The 17,164-nt window shown below is 42.1% G+C and overlaps 1 protein-coding gene across 1 annotated transcript in view; it reads left to right on the forward strand.

The window, feature by feature from the left end:
- Positions 1 to 17,164, forward strand: part of EPHA4 (EPH receptor A4) — a gene marked incomplete at both ends in the record, with an annotated part of 101,248 nt that overhangs the window by 62,103 nt on the left and 21,981 nt on the right. The window contains one exon of the mRNA XM_082319569.1: positions 16,943 to 17,067. Within this exon, the coding sequence (XP_082175695.1) occupies positions 16,943 to 17,067 (125 nt within the window). The remainder of the gene's footprint in view (positions 1 to 16,942; positions 17,068 to 17,164) is intronic.

Raw genomic sequence — 17,164 nt, forward strand, 5'->3', positions numbered from 1 at the left:
GGTTGACTGCTAAGTTCGTCTGTGTGCGTGTCCGCAGGGGCAGCACCGCAAGGACAAGGTTTTGCACGGATGCTAAAGGCTTTCGCAAGGCAGGGGAGCAGTGGGGGGCGGGAAGCCTACACAAGCTCTAAATGAGATTTAAAATCCAAACTCTTAATGCTGCTTGCTTTCCTCCCCTCTTTTTGTTTGCATTTCATGAGGGATGGGTGTCCTTCTTGCTTCTTTGCTTGTTGGAGTTAAAACGGTTGATATTTCTGAACACGCAGACTGCCTGGTGATTTGTTACCTTGTTAGGTTACCTTGGGCTCAGTGCTTCCTTAAGTGGACCAGCACAGCTAGATGGAGGCAGCATGTGCCAATTAGGATGAAAATACAGTATAAATAAATAAACTTACTCCTTCTCCCATTGCATCAGACGGGATGTTTTCAAGCTGCCTGTGTTCAGGATCAAGAACTGATCTTTCTTATGAATATCTCAGGCTCTCTGTCCCATTTCCCCCTCTTTCTGTTCTTGCTCCTTTGTCTCTGCGATCCCCCACACCTTGCCTGTCTAGCTGTCTGTTCGCCTGTCTCAGAGCTGCTTCATCTCAGAGGCAGAGCGGTGTGGCTGGCTGTGCTGCAGTCCTCCCCCCGCTTCTGTATCCTCCCCGGTCCCTCACCGTCACTCAGAGCCCTGCGGTTGTTCAGTATCCATTTCCAGGCAGGAACTAAAATGGGTCACGGTGCCACCAGGACTTGAGCGCTGCCGAAAAGACCCACGTGAATTGAGCGTTCTTCTGGGACAGGTTGCAGTTGTGGTGACCAAACTGTGATGAACCTGAAATATTGACATGCAGTGCAGGGAAGGAAAATGTCAACTGTTACTCAGGTTTATTTAGCCTGTAGGTTTGTTTGTTGTTTATGTTCTTAATTCTGTTACTAAAAGGAAAAAAAAATCTGAAAGATCCTGATCCTTTGAGGATGACTGTGTTTTAAGTTAGAAATGGGGGGAGGGGGGGGAGGGGGGAGAAGTGGGGTGTTATTTGCTTCCAGAGGACTCGCAAGTTCTACTGGACTTTTTGGTAGGGGAATATGTATTCCCATTTTGCATTTCGGTGGGTCTTCTTTGAAAGCCCACGTTTCCTTTCAACAGCTGATTAGCATTCCTCACGTGTTGTACAGAACAGCACAGAAAATGCATATAAGGTCTTACATTCCGCCAGCATGGTTTAGCCCGTGCAGAGCTAAATTTGCAGTCAGTAAAAATTCATGGACATACATTGCCCTTGGTCAGTGCGCACTCCTCATATCGACAAAGTAATAGGTGCTCAGGCAGATCAAAAGCAAAACATGCAAAGGCCAGGAAACCTAAGGTTTTCAGTATTTTCTTTTTAATGTGCTACTTTCCTGGATATTTATAACTTAGCTATAAAGAATTACTCTGTAGTGAAACATCAAAAGACACTGTTAAGTAGATTTCAGTCGCAGAGCTTTCTTTAGGTGACTGCATGAATACCCTTAAACTACTACTGGAAAATAAAATTAACAGATAGTCTGAAGACCGATCCATCCATCTGATTCTCTAAACTCCACCATGTTCTTTGAGTATAGTCCTGGTTTCAGTATAAATAACAGTAAATCATTTCTGTTCGCTGAGAGGGAACATAGCATTTATTTATTTTGTATGTGGTAATATTTATGTGCATATTGAGAATCTTATCGATAGGGAGGTGGTAAAAGGAGTTAATTTTGCTTTAAAGAATAGCAAGGTCTGTAGTTGTTCAGAGTTCTATAGTTTTATGCTCAGCTCTTGCAAAAATTTTTCCTTTTTTTAATGCAATCCTGGTGATGAGCTGTTTGTTGTGCTGAAAGATAATTTTGAAGGGCCGTATAACCCCAAGAAAGACATCAGCTCCAAATAGCCGGGGAAGGAGCTCTGTGAACTTGAAGACAGGACTCATCATACAGTTGTGTCAGACGTTCACCCTCTAAGATGGCGTAAGCTGGCAAAATAAGTAATTTTCTGTTCCGACCTGACCCTTCCCTGGTGCCTGCTGAGGATATCGGGAGGCTCGTGCAGGTCAGCTCCCCTTTCACGGCTGGTGGGTTTTCCAGTCCAGCTCCCTGCCCGGCTCCCTTGGGTGGTGCGAGGACGGGGTAGTGCTGGTGAGGCTTAGGGCGTTGTGGAGGGCAGGATTAAGGTGCTGGGACAGGCTGTTACTAGGCGAGCGTTTTGGACCAGTTGGAAAGTATTGAACGGCTTAACCTGGAAGCTGTGAATGTGGGCAAGTTCATGTTTTTGCCCAAACAGAGGAGTGTGTGGGACTCCAGATTCTGGGCACAGCAGTACCTGGCTGTAGCCTTCCCAGACATCCAGGAGTCAGTTCAGTTCCCCCACCCCCCCACCCCTCAAGGTACTTGCTACCAGCATGGTCCCACCCTTTCCAGTTACTTGTTCCCTGCAGCCAAAGGATACAAATAGCCTGTTCCAGGAGTCCTTTTACAGGCACACAAACCCAGAAGGAAGCTTGTGCACGTAGCTGGGTGTGTATAAACAGTCACAGCACCCTGGCCACCCAGTTCCTCGCAAGCCTGATTTAAAATAATCTCTTGGCAAACATCTGGATACATGCCAGATGTCCAGAGCATGGGATGTGCGTGTGGTACTTTTAGCTGCTGCATTCTTTTTTTCTGCAAAATGTCAGGGTAATGGAAAAGGGGAGTTGCAAAGGGGTGTTTTTATTTTGCTTTAAAGGTGTTTGTACTAAGGATGATGGATCAGCAGTCTCCTTGTTCCACAAATGAAGCTGTGTCAAGTGTGAATTCAATAGGGAAAGAGATTCAAAACTAGTAAGCAGAGGCTTGAAAAAGGGGTGATCCGTGAGCGTGACACTCCGAGTGATTTGTTGCAGCATCTTGCAGAATTCCAGGCTAATTGTATGCAACTTTCGCATTTTGAATCTAAACCAGCGTGGTTTCTAAGGCTTTGCATTTATCTGCTAGACATAAGCAGCATTTCCCCCCCGGTACACACATTTTCAAGCAGAAGGGTTGGGACAAGTTGTCAGCTGTTGCAGGGTTTCACCTGCCGTAGTGGGTGAGGCGACTGCCAGGCTGTGCAGGACAAGGACCCGCCTCGTTCTTCCCGTGCATTGCGTCTCCCGGGGAGTTGTGTTCTGGCTCTTGCTGTCTGAAGATTTACATTGGAGGGAGTTACCACGAGGACTTGTGAAGCAAACCAAATAATGTATTTTGAGAAACCACAGACCTTTCAAATATAAATGTGGTGGGAGATCCAGAAAGAAGATAAGTGATCCCAGTGCAAGAAATTTGGGAATTACATGGGAGCAAGCAGTTAGGAATACTTTTGAATGGGCAAGTCTCAGTGCTGAGCGTGAGATTTCTCAGAGCCTCAGAGATGTCATGTGTTGGCCATTTCAGATTTCTTCTACTGCGCGTTTAATTACGTGTGTAAGATAATGTGTCTGAGTAAGGAGCTCCTCCAAGCTGGCAGATGCAAGTGGGAGTTTCTTATTAACAATTCTGTGTTCTTGCACAGGCTTTAACTGATGGTCTGTAATAAATGCGTAGTTATAAGCATACGTGCTCCCATCGTAAAAACAAAACCGGGAAAACTATTGTTGGGAGGGATTAAATTATTATTTTAAGGTAACTACAGCTTTCCACAAAGAAATAATAATTAAAATAACAACTGCCTGCTTGCTGGCAAAGCTGTCTGCACCACCCATTTCCATGAATTTGTATTCAAGGTGGGGGATACAAGTCTTGGTCGGAAGGAAAAAAAAAAAAAAGTGCTTTCTAAAGATCCTTAGTAAATAACCAGCTTCAGGGTTCAGTGAACAGCTTAGACAAGTTGCATGTCAGATAGAGCCAAGAAGTAATTGCAACATTTAAATAAAAGTTTGGTTACATTTTTAAAAAGATCTCATGGTTTGCTATGGAAAATGGAGGTTAGTTACATATCCTCCTGGGGGAAAGGGCATTTAATTTCAGGACTGGGTAGCGTTGACCATATTTAAATTATATAAATTTACTTTTAGGAGATATCAAATCAGATCAAATCCTGGTCTCAGTGATGTTGGTACAGATGAATAGTTACCAAACTGACAGAGATGAAGATACGGTCCTGCAGCTGTTATTTGCTCTGGACTATTTAACTGCGCGTTTCCTTTCGCTGGCAGTGCACTGACATTTCACATTTGTGAAGCTTGCCGTCCAGTCTGAGTGCTTCCCTTAAACATTTGCCAAGGAAATATTTTCACGTGGAAGGAAATTTTGCCCAAGAATGTTTGTGGCTACCAAATGTTTAGATGGACTTCTAAGTTTTCTAGTTGTTTTTGCAGCTGACTAAATTAATTGGAAAGCATCCAGAGAGACAGCAGAGTCCGGTCTGTTAGTTGAGCAACAATAAAAGGCTTCGGAGAACTTTATCAAAGCTTCCATTAACCCCCTGCTGATGTCCTCAAACAGGTTTTTTTTGAGAGAGTGGAAACACAAAAGCCAGGCTGCACAACTGCCCCTGTGTGTCCATTCAAAGGTTTTAAATCCGCACAGTTACTAATTAAAATGCCATGCAGAGTAGCACAAATAAACATCGCTAGTCCCTGAAGCCCAAAGTTTCTGCACTGGCTCAGGGTTTGGAGGGCAGGATGCTGAACGGACCCCACAAGGGTGGGTAATGCAGTGCCCTTTCATTCAGATAGTCTGTCCTTGTACGAGGAGTTGCAAAACGTGTCGAGTCCATCCATATGCATGAAATCATACTCCCAGAAGGCCATCCCAAGGCAGCCCGTTATTTTTTATTTTTTTTTTGCATAGCATTGCGTTGAACTATGAGGACTGAATAGAGCTGTGGCATGCCTGCTGGATCTCTATAATCATGTTTGCCAGATTTTGGCGGACATCAAAATGCTGAGCACACGAGTGAATACTGCTCCTTTCATTGAGAAATGTCACTTCAGATTTAGCCCCACGTGTGAACTGGTGTGCAGGGAGCGCTTTATTATTATGGCAGGGCTCCAGTGGGCTTCCCCTCCCAAACAAAGCAGGCAAATGTGTAGCCTCTATCTGCATCTACTTGAAGGATTTCATGGCGTCGCCTTAGATTAAGGTAATCTGCCTTCATTACTAAATTCAAGAACCAGAGTCCCAGAACTCTTAGTAGTGCACTCCGAGAATGGATCTGGGGTCTCTGAAAGTTGTGATTTGTAAACTGATAATAACAAAAGTTGATTGTAGTTTTGGATTTTTTTTTTTAATACAGTCTAGAGAGACGTAAGAAGCTCAAGCGTTTGTATTTTATTCCTCTGGTCATTTGTATTTCGGAACATCCCTTATGGAAAAGTCCTACTGTTAATTTAAAAGGAAATGATAACTTTTGGCTCAGCCTTCTGAACTGTTCCTGCAGAATTTATTTGGATTTTTATCCCTGCTATTGAATTCTATCACCTAGTCTTAAAAAGACGATTGACTGATTCTGATTTTTTATTAAATACTTCTACTGTTCCATAAAATCTCTTTGGTTTTGTCTGTATTAAAATCCATTGAAAGTATCCATGGATTATTACAGACAGAAAAACCCTTAAACTGTAATGTGCTTTGGATATAAATGTCTTTCAGTTCCATAGATTACTGAAAACTGAAAGGAAAGCACTGAATTTTTTAATTAGCTTTTTATTATTTTTAATTTTCTATGTGCCATTAAATGGTCACATCAATAAATAATAGAATAAGGCAGTTTCGGCTAAGCAAAATAGGAAGGTATAGTGGGCTGGAAGAGGTGTCTCATATATGAATTGAGTTTTGTGTGGTGTCCATTTATTTTAGCAAGCAAATAAAGGCATGATCTCAAGACAACCCACTACAACGGCTCCCTGGGAAGATTGTGCTTGTCTCGATAACATACTGCGTTCTTTAAATCTGTCCTCTGAATCAGCCCCAATTTATCTTTCTTAGCATAAAAGGGAACGCAGATGGAATGGCTGCAGCCTCCCTTCTAGTTTATCAGGATATTGTGCATGCACATAAATAAGACAGAAAGTGACTGGAATATGTAAGTGGCTGAGTGTTAAATCCCCTGTTTTTCAAGCTCTCCGGGCACTGTGGGACAGGGTGGCCAAGGGGAGTCCTCTAGGAGCTGCAGAGATCTGTGGGCTCTCCGTCGTACTTCAGGCATGATGTGCAGACCCAGCGGGGTCTTTCCCGGAGCGTTTCAGCCGTTGGCTTTCACTGCTGCATATGCTGAAGGTTAAAACTGCAATTATGCAAGTACTGGGAAGAACTGATTTGAAGAGAGTGGCCTGGGCTCAGAAGGAGACTTCTTTAGCCCCACTTGCAGATGTGGCATTTTTCTTTAACCAGAGAATATTTTTATTTGTATTTGTTAAACCGACAAGCTGTGAACATCACAGGTTAGAGAGGCTTTGTAGCACAGGAGTTTCCTAGCTTATTTTCAGTCTGACTGATCCTTAAATGGAAGTTACCAGCTTCATCTGGATCAAATGAGAAGATAATCAAATTTTTGGACCTGTTGATGACAAAACTGAACTAAAAAAAACCCATGAACCTTACAGGGAGGAGAGACATAACATTGAAAAGTGCTTTGCATGCTGTTTGAAGAAGAAATGATGTTTGAATTGCAGGTTTTGAAAGAAGGAATATGTTTTTCCTTGCAGTCCCCGTCCTGTGCACTTCTCAGTTCCACGCTGTAAGTACCCTTTGGGGCCCCGGCCTCGGAGGGGAGGCGAGACCTGCCGCAGAGGTCTTCTCCTCAGGAGTCGGGGCAGGCTCTCAGTGTCCTCCTATCTGCAGCGAATCTGGGACTGAAAATGAAGGTCCAGACTTGGAGTACAGACCCATCTATGTGATTGCTGAGCTAATTTGGGATTATTGTTTTCACAGGCTTTTACTTGCTCTGACTGTAGCTCAGTACTCCTCCAGGAAATAAATATGGCTGATTTCTTTGTGCAACTCCAAATCTTGATAACCTCACGAGGTGGATTTTTTACATTTTTTTATTTATTTTTTAGGATTAAAATTGTTCAGACTTTGTAATGGCACTTGCATTGCACAGGAAACTTTACCAATTATCTTTCTGACTGTTTTCCACTGAGGCATCCACCTTTAATATTTAATTGCTTATTCCATTTGGGGTTTTTCTAATTGACACGATTTTTAAATGAATAATGCACTAGTTTTCAGTATCCGGCATAAAACCAAAATAATGAAACCGCTTTATAATTTTAATTATGTGCCACCTATGATGTAATCGGTTACTGACATCACGAGCCAAGATTTTAATTTTAAGGTTTATGTGTTTCAGGAAGCTTACGACTCTTCCCCAGTTTGTCCCTCATCACTAATTTTTTTTTTAACTGAACAGCAAACTTTTTGCAGCAACACTGTGTGCAGAATATAGTTTTCTCTCTCATCAGGTCTATTAATGATTTTTAATTTCCTGAAGAAATCTGCCCATTGCAGATGAAGGAAAGGGGGCTTAATGCAGTTCCAGTGAGAGGACCTGGTGGAAGAGCTCCGAGTGTGAGAGTTAGGCGTGCTGCAGTCTGATTCTCTGTGGTACTTTTCCAAAAGCACAGAGTATCTTTTTCCCCTGAAGGAGAGGAACTTTCATGGGGAGTATGGCAGGGTGTGTTGCAGTGTCCTGGAAGAACTGAGGATCTCCAAGTGCTGTCAAACCAGTGTCCTTCACAAAGTGCTACTAACATGAGCCCAGAAAACTTAAACCTTGATTGAATCTCAAGAGTTTCTTAACAGCCCAGAGGGAGAGATCGTTATCATGTCGAATCCATGTAACCTTTGTACAGAAGGTACTTCACCGGAGTTCCAGCTGAACGCTCTGAATATCAACTACAATTAAAATTTATAGATCATTCAGCTGAAATGTAAATATGTAAATACAAGCCTTCTGCACCAGCCTCTTCTGTGTGATGGAGCTTAAAGTAAATAAGGGTAAAATTCCTTAACTTTGGTGACTTCGAAACAATTTCTTACTCTCAAGTGTTAAGACAGGAATTGTGATTTTTATTGTCAGGTGAGTCCTGGGTTTTGATTCTTTTGGGTGCCGCAGGCTCAGGAGGGCATGTCTGAGACCCAGCCTGCAGTTGCTGTTGGAGCTGTGTATCACAGTTGAAGTAAAGTGTTTATAATTGTATTATCTTTTCTTCCTCCAAGATTCTTGCCATTTCTGACTTTGGGTGATTGAACTGAGAAACTCAAATGGCAAAGTCTCTGCTATTACTGTAGCACTTCAGAAGCCAGGATGAGACAATGTGGCCAAATCTATTTATTAAAATAGCAAATGCTGCTTTAGCAAAATGAGTCATAACATTTATTTATTTATTTATTTTGTTTAGAAGATACTTCAGTATTTCCAAAGCATCTAAGTGGCATATAGGGCAGAGGCTTTTATTTGTCTGGATTTCAAAAAGGCTTTTAAGCAGCTCTTTTATAAAATCTAATATTCTTAATGCTGAAAGTGACAAAGGAAGTTATTTAGCACATATATATATCATCTAGACATCCATGTTTCAAGTAAATAAAAAGTAACTGTGCGAGAACCAAGGAGAATAGCATTAGGAGATGTGTTGCCTTGGGTACCAAATCACACATTTGCCCCACGGTGAATTAAGCTTTACGCCACAACTGTTGGGGTAACCACATGCTCAGGTGGCTTGGTGGTAAGTATAAGGAAGGACCAAGGAGCAGAAATGAGGCTTTCTGTTAATAGATATAGACATGTGGCATCAGGTGAGAGCTGTCCTTTGCAGCATGAGACAAAGGGTTGCCCCTGTGGGATTTTAATAGAGCAGGGTCAATATTTTCAGTATTGCTTTATAGAATGTTGATACGTTACTGTAAGTGCTTCAGAAGCTGGACACAAGAAGTGGTTTGCAGGGTACAGATACAGTAAGTTAATTCGTTGGTCCTGTACAATTTAAGAACAGCTCTACCCCCCTTGTCTGTTGACTCATGAAGTGTATGCAGGCATGTCTTAACTCCTCTGACCATGAGCAGGAGGATGGGAAAATGGGAGGAGGAGTAGCTGGATGGTTGCTTGGCTTGAGGAAAGGCTTAGAGAATGGGACGGGGGTCTCATTTGGGGGCATCTGATGTGTCTTTGAGGGTCGCTTTGATTTTCTTGTGGAAGGGGCTGGAGGGGGAGTGGAGGAGTTTGTTTTGAAAAGGCAGCTCAGCAGATCCTCCTCCTGTGCTGCCATACAAAGGCGAAGGACAGGCTGTTTCTGGGGAGGAATCGGCTCTGGTGGCTACCTTGGGCTTCCGGGGAAGAACAGCAGGGTGTGTGGGTGAGGCAGAGTTGCCCTGAGGGATGGTGCTAAGTGGGTCAGATTGCTCCAGACTACTTATTTTGAGCGGTTGGGGAAGGCCCCATATCCAACATTATCTGTATTATTAACTAGATGTTATGGTCTCTGATTTCTCATTCTGGCTCCCCCAGAGCCACTGGACCCTGGGGTGCTATACATTGTGTCCCAGCATCAGTGATGGGTGATGCTGGGAAGTGTTCATAAGAACATGTTCATAAGAACATGTTCATGTTCATAAGAACATGAAGTTCTGGTGGTCTGTGCTTGCTGGACCAGTGTCTGGGAAGTAAGAGGATGATTACTACACATGCTTCCCAGAAGTGTGCAACCCAAATTTGGGTCATGGGATCCTACCTCTAAGCATGACTGGTCCGGGCCCTAAAGGAGGACTCTCAGAGTTGTGGCAATCTCTTTGTCTGGACTGGGTGGCCCATTTTCTCTGCTTTTCTCAATCCAGTATAATGCAGTGGAGCATCAGTGTTCCCTTCTTCAGGCTACAAAATTTATTGTTGTTTATATTGGGTCAGAGTCTAACCTCAACTAGAGGGAAGAGTAACTGCAACGTGACCTGCTTTGTGACCAGCGGCTCCAAACCTGCTCAGGTCAGACAGCTGCCGACTAATTCCTCATCTTAACAAATTGCTTATAGCTCTAGAGTTTCTTAGAGCAATTCACAGTGCTAAGTACATTCACCCTTCTTCTCTTAATCATTCTAGTTTAAGCATTTAGAAATGTTTCGATGCTGGTTTTTTTAGGTAGATGTAATGTTCAGACAGATTTTTATAAATTGCCTTCCAACTGAAAGACTTGTTTTCCTGTTTGTTTTAAACTGGCATTCATACATACAGGAAATACACAGTATTCTGCCATGTTTCTGTTGGCAACTATTAAGTTATCCTTGTCAGAACATGCCAACAGGATTTCTTAGCAAGCTAGCAGAAAGAAAACAAGCAGTTCTCAGACTAAACAGACCCTGTGCTTGAATTGTAATAGAGATCTCTTGCTAAATGCTATGTAGATTCTATAGTCTTTTGGTTTAAGGCAATCTCTGGGATTGCAGGTTGCAGATTCAGATCTTTGGAGTTACTCCAGACCTGCATTGCATTAGCTGACATCATTATTTGGCCTTCAGAATTGGAGGGCCAGTACCTGAAAATAATGTATTGCTGTCAAGAGCTGGTCCTCAGAAATTAATAGCCAGAACGAGCCGTCTCCTGGGTGTGCAAAATCTTCTTCGTCACCCTTGTCTCATTGCAGTTCCTGATGTAAACTACAGGGAACTGTGGTCAGACCTCAGCTGCTATAATTGGTTTGATCTAAATTAGAGCAGTTCTGGTGTGCTGAAGTAGTCCGTGCTACTACTGACACAGAACTGGATGTGCAACCCAGAAAATACACAGGCTTTTTGTGGATCCTCAGCAGCTACTGCACGTCTCCAAGAACTGAAGCTGGAGTAGGGTGGTAAAAATACAGCACTCTAATAATCCTCAGCTACTACTATTTGTTGCTGCTAACAGCCTGGGGTTTCCTTCAAGCTTTTGATTTGATGCAAGTCAGAGCCAGCTTTTGTGGTTTGGCAAGATTTGCAGCACAGGTTCTTTTGGGAGAGGCAAGAAATGAAAACTTTAAAATGGAGGAAATGTTTAAAACATAATAATGCTGTGTTAACAGTCTTTAAAATCTCATTTTCTAGCCCCTTTCTTTATGAACACATCATTACAATCATAACTGATGTGAGCTGGTCGCTAAGTTTCAGAGCTTGTCATGTGTTTTTCTCAGAGCTTTTTGGCAGTGGCTGGGTTGCGGAGCCTGGAAAGAAAGGGAAGATGACTTGTGCCTGTCGTTTTGGGATTGAAGGTGTCCTACGAGAGTATCCTGTGGCCGAGCTGGTGCTTCTCCTGAGCAGTGTAATTTCTAGTAACAAGGAGAGAAAGTTTAGTTCAGAAGTATTACAACTGATTGAAGGGATTGAGAGAAAGAGGCCAAGCTCAGCTGTCACACTGCTTCACATTACGTCGGCCAGGATTTTCACGTGTGGGTGGATAACCTTGGGCGCTTTACTCTAGTGGCATAGATTTAAAGTCTTTGCTTTAAATGCTAAAGCTTGAAAATGCTGCCCTGAATCTTGGCATGTCTCAGTTTCCAAGCTGGGAGGTGTTCCCCACCAGTCGTCATTCCTGGGGGAGGGAGAGGCAGACGGTGGGAAGACAGAGGACTCGGGAATGTCTTGGGAGGCTTCCAGTGGCTCAGTTGAGCAATCAGGCCTCTAGATCCTTGTCCAAGTCCTAACCTGGCCCAATCATTACTAGTACAAATGTTTGCTGCACTTATACAGAGGGAATAATGAAAAAAAATAAAATATGCATGTGGTTAGTTTTTAAAGTGCACATCCAGCCTGCAGACTCTTGCTGGTTCCTAGGAGAAGGGCGTAGCTGTCATACTGGCAGTGAAGAACGGGAATGCCAAACTCTAGCTCAGTTCTTCAGACGTACACAGACATCTAATCTGTGTGTGTACATAGGTACACATGTGCAAAAGCCTTTCATGTGCTTATCCTTATGGACATACATGGCTTATGCATATGTTTGGAAATTTGGTCATGCTAAAATGCATTCTTCTTTGTTTGCAAAGCCATTTGCCAGGACTACTCGAAGCACAGGGCTGGTGTTACTCTGAAACAGGAGCATTTCTGCCTGGACAAGAGAGAGGAGTGGGTAAAAGGCCCAAGGGACCAACGAGAAGCAGAACTGAACACCAACATGTTAGGAAAGAGCAGAACTGCTTTCTTTTTAATTTATTCTGGTACATGTAACTAAACAGAGCTGGATACTTCTGCCTTCGCTTGATTTGACGTCAGTGTGACAGCTCGTAGAGTAAGTTGGTCTCTTACATGAATAAAATTACCAGAATCTGGCCTGGAGAATGTTGCCTTTAGAAATGATTAAAAATATATTTGATTCTCTGTGTTGTATATCCTTTTCCTGCTGTGAGGTTATTTGATAATATAATTTACAAAATCCCATGTAAAAACCTACAATATTACAAGGTAAATATTCAAAGAGAAAACCTGAAATGTGCCAGGTTCCTGTAAATGTGTTCTGTCCCAAATAAGAGAAGATCTTTTATTGTCTTGGTTTGATTTCTAAGAGGACTTTTCTTCAGTGTTAGATTCTCAGAAATCTTTTTTTTTTTTTTTTTTTTTTAAGTAATTAATCATGGAGCAGGCTTTTAGTATCTACCCTGGAAGGTAAAAACCCTTAATCACAGTAGCATCATTAGTGCTTTCAAGCATTTAATTTTGATGCTTGACAAAGCACATAGCCATTGATAAGAACAAATAAGTGTTGTTGTGTGCAATTGAGGGGAAAAAGAAAAGCATGAAAACCCCTAAGCTTCAAGTAATTAAATTTAAATATGTTATTTGAATTTAGCTGAGATAATGTACAAACTGTGGGTATATTTTTCAATCAGTGAAAGACCCCTTGAGTAAACATGATCCATTTAAATTCAAATCATGGGGAGTGGAAAGTAAACCCTGCTGTGGTTAAGAAGGCATCTTCACTAAAACACTGGGCATTGTGTATCTTTGATATCTGAGTACTCATGTGTTGTAGTTTTATAAAGGGCTGTTTTCACTCATGGATGCCTACATGCCAGAGACTTTATTGCATCTATTTATTTCCTGGTTTTTTCCTCTCCCCTCCCTCTCCTAATTTGAACCAGTAATGAAAAACTGACACTCTGCTTCTGCCATCCTTTAAAGTACCTCAAAACTGTTACAATTCGGCACTTATTAGCCTTGGGATATGGCTTTATGGCATTTGGGTGAAGTTTTTGTAGTACATCTGTGCTTGCTCTCTCTCTGTAGGCTGCAAGCTCAGAACCGCAGTAATAAAACTACTGGTAGGTGTTTAATGGCAGGTTATTGAGGAAGTAGATAAAAGAAAATTGCAACATTCACATCAGTAGGGAGTGGGGTTTTTAAGGGAGAGGAACAGCTGAGCTTTGAACTAGGGAAAGTTACACTTGGTGCTTTTGTTCAAGGGGACCCCTTTTTAGATGCCAAAATACCTTGTCATTCTTCCCTGTGAAATGGACCGTTCTGGTAGAATTGGTGCTTGGTATGTACAGTCTGTGCATGTGTGGCAGAAAAGCTCGCTGTTGTAAGCAGTGATGATTGAGAAACAAGTTTTTGCTTAGTATTCCTTTCCAAATATCAGGGAGTAGGGAGGAGGAAAGTGCAAAAAGTGAAAGAAAAAGTGGTCTCCCACTCTCTTCCAGAAGTATTATGTGATCTTACTGTGAACATCTTAATTTTGTACATTATTCTTTTTGGTCAAGCTGTCCTCAGTATATTTTGTGTAAGAATGTGTGTATATAATGAACACTTAGCCCACGCACATATAGGAGAAGATTCTGCCTTTTATTCTGCTCATGATCAAAGCATCATTTTACAACCTGTTACATGTTTATCTTCACATCATCCCTAAGAGGCAATTTAAAGGCAAAAGGGAGAAGAACAAAGAATGTAAATATTTTGCAGAAGCTCACCCAGAAGGCTGTGACTGCTGCCTGGATTGCCATGATGAGCTGGCAGTGGTGATGTCCTCTTTGTCCTGGACGCTACTGACTGGACTCTTACGCCCTTTTGGTAATATATGTCCAAGGAGACCCCGACCTGTTGTTCTTCCAGAAGCCCAGTATTTCAACTACTCAGGTCCTCTGGTGGATCCTGGAAAACAAGGAAACAAATAAACCTGATTCGTAGGGCTATTTGCAGAAATAAGAGAGAACTGGTAATGGAGGATTTTTATCCATGCAGTGGGATAACTATAGTATTCCCTGTGGTTACTGAGCCCAGTTCCTCAAGGTCCACAGAGTTGCAGATCACCGTCGTATTGCATAGACCGCTATAGGTCTCTGCTGCAGAGATGTCAAAGAGCTCCTGGACAGCCTCTTGCAATTCTGGTACTTCACCCTGTAGCTGGACTTCAGCACTCTTAGGATTTCTGTAATGCATATGGAGAGGCAGGATGTACAGTCAAAACAAACGCAGAAACCAATTGCTCATCTGCAGAATACAGGACAAAAGAAGAGATTAAAAGTTAAGTAGTATGTATTTGCATATAGAGGACAGGAAGGAGTAAATAGGGCCATTGTATTGTAATTGTAAGAAGTAATTGTAAGAAGTAATAAAGGAATTAATGTACAAGTCCTCTCTGTGTCCTGGAGGCCAGGAGCAGGTTGTTTATTCCAGTATGGTGTAGTGCCTAAGATCAGCTGTCCTTTTTTGAGAGACATGAGAAAGCACTTGTTAAACTATATAAAGCTAAGCATCTTTCACAAGAAGGGACAGTTAATATATATTTTTCTGCTGCAAATAGCCATTTTACAACAGAGAAGAAATGCGTTTTCATACAGCACTTACCAGCCCAATATTGAAAGACTCACTAAATTCCAATATAAATGCCTGCAAAAGTGAAATGGGAAACCAAGGAGGTTAAAAAGAGGATAAAGGAAAGAAAGTGAACTTTCTCTCTACGATTCTTGAGGTCAGATCAGCATAAGTGACAGATTCTCAGTAAAAAGAATTGCCTGTCTGCCCTGCATGAGGCAGTGATTAACTAAGCAGATTTCTCTCCGATTGGTTTATCAGTAATGTCGTGTGTGTGTGTGTGTGTGTTTTAGGGTCACAAATCTGATTTCTAATTTAGTAGCTGAGCAGTATTCTTACTGCAAAGGGGAAGAAGAAAAAGCCCGATTCTCTTGTTGAGGAACTGTGAGGTTATTATGCAGGTTCTCAGTCATGCCACAGATATAACTTGATGGAGCACACCTGGATCCTCCCTGTTGGCTGTGTTTATAGTCTCCTCTGTCATCCAGTATTTGCCTTTGCATGTGAGAGACAGACAAAAAAAAGAGAGAAAGGTTCTGGAGGCATTTCTAACAGAGATGCCAAACTGTCAAACAGTAAATCGGGAAGCAGCTCCCTGATGGTTTCACATCAAGAGGAGACACCCTTTTGTGACTGTGCGGCGCCTACTGGTTATTTTCACTTCCATCAGAACTGTCTGATATGGTCAAGTAGGTTTGAGGCTTTCAACATTCAATTTTCCTTTCATTTATTGTGACTGTTTTATTTATTTGTCTTTCTTGGTAGTTTTCAAGGATACATGTTTCAAGGATACTTTTTACTCTCCAACATTTTCATGGATCGTCATCCCAACATTAAGGGTAGAAAAAGAAACAAAAAGAAAGGGAAAGGGCGAAAAGAAGAGCAAGATGGCTACAGCTTCAGGGGACAAAAGAAAAAATATATTCAATTTAGGAAGACCTCTAATCTCTGGTTATACAGGACAGCTTTGTTAGATAAGATTAAAAATTTCATGAATGTCCCTTTTTATCCCTGGAGACTCCGCCATTTATACCAGCTATTGTCAGCATCAAAAGAACTTGATAACAGCTGGCTAGAGACGTGACCACACAGCAACACAACAGCAAGAAAGGGGCAGCCGGGTTCATAAATCTTCAGAAAACCCGTTCCCCCAGCGCAGCCATGAATCTGCTGCTATCACAGTCAAAGGGAGAATGCATTGTCCTCCAGCCAGTCAAAAACCTGAACTTCAGCATTAGCAGGGGCTCTATTGAAAGTGTAGGGTGCACAATGAGATGTTTTCCATTATCTTCTTCATTGCAGCCCTTATTACTGCACACAGATACAGTTTAAAGGATCTTTGAGTTTAGCTTGTTGCTAGGTAGAGTTTTTCCAAAAATTGCGCAGCCCTTACCCTTGATAGTGTAATGCTGCTTTTTCTATTCATCGCATCAATATAGCGCCACATGGGACAGGGTCAGATGATGCCAGTGTGGTACACAGTGGACCAATCTCTGATATCTTCTGGCTGGGAAGGAGCTATCAAAGCCAGAATCTGGCCCTCAGGCGCTGAGCTTCCTCATTCCCCAGGGACTGCTCACGGACTTGGGCGTAAGCAGGGCAAGTTAGGAAGCACAAGTTGGCTCAGACTCTTGAAATACAAGTTTCATGGTTTTCATGGGAGGGTCCAAATTCATATGTATTCAGCTTTATTCTGGTCTTACTTAATTCAGTGGCAATATTTTCTCAGCTTTAGAGAAAACTAGATTGGTCCCTCAGGAATTTCATAGTTCCTGTAAAGCAAATATCTTACGAAGTAACGTCAGTTAATTTTAGGAGACGGAAGGAGAGAATCACTGTGGACCAAAACAAAAGTGCAAGTCTATGCACTGTGCCTAACAAAGGACAAAAATCCTTTAGTACCTTAGCCTCTTATGGAGGTTTGTACCTGGGCGTCATGAACATTGCAGTTTTTAGACAACTGTATTGTTACTTCAAAACCCACCTATCTAGTATTGCCCAGAATCCAAGAACAAGCTTTATTAGAGAGGTTTAAATGCAATTTTATTAGATAAAACAGCAAAAATATTTAATGCTTCTAACCTCCCCCCTGCAAGAAAAACACAATTTCTGAAAGTGCTCATGTCGTGAAAGCTATGATTAAAAATATACGTTCCTCATGAAAACTAAAGTATTGCTTATAATGTTTTTTTTCTTCTGGCAGCTCCATCCCCAATTGCTTTGATCCAGGCTAAAGAGATAACAAGGCACAGTGTTGCGTTGGCTTGGCTGGAACCTGACAGGCCAAATGGAGTCATCCTGGAGTACGAAGTCAAATACTATGAAAAGGTACCATTCAAAAATGGACAAGCAAGGAGTTTTGTTTGGGTCTGGGGAGAACTTTTTGCTTCATTCCATTATGGTTTATTTCCAGATAGGATTCCAT

Source organism: Platalea leucorodia (genome assembly GCF_965183815.1).
Source record: "Platalea leucorodia genome assembly, chromosome: 8".
In the NCBI taxonomy this organism is placed as follows: Eukaryota; Metazoa; Chordata; class Aves; order Pelecaniformes; family Threskiornithidae; genus Platalea; species Platalea leucorodia.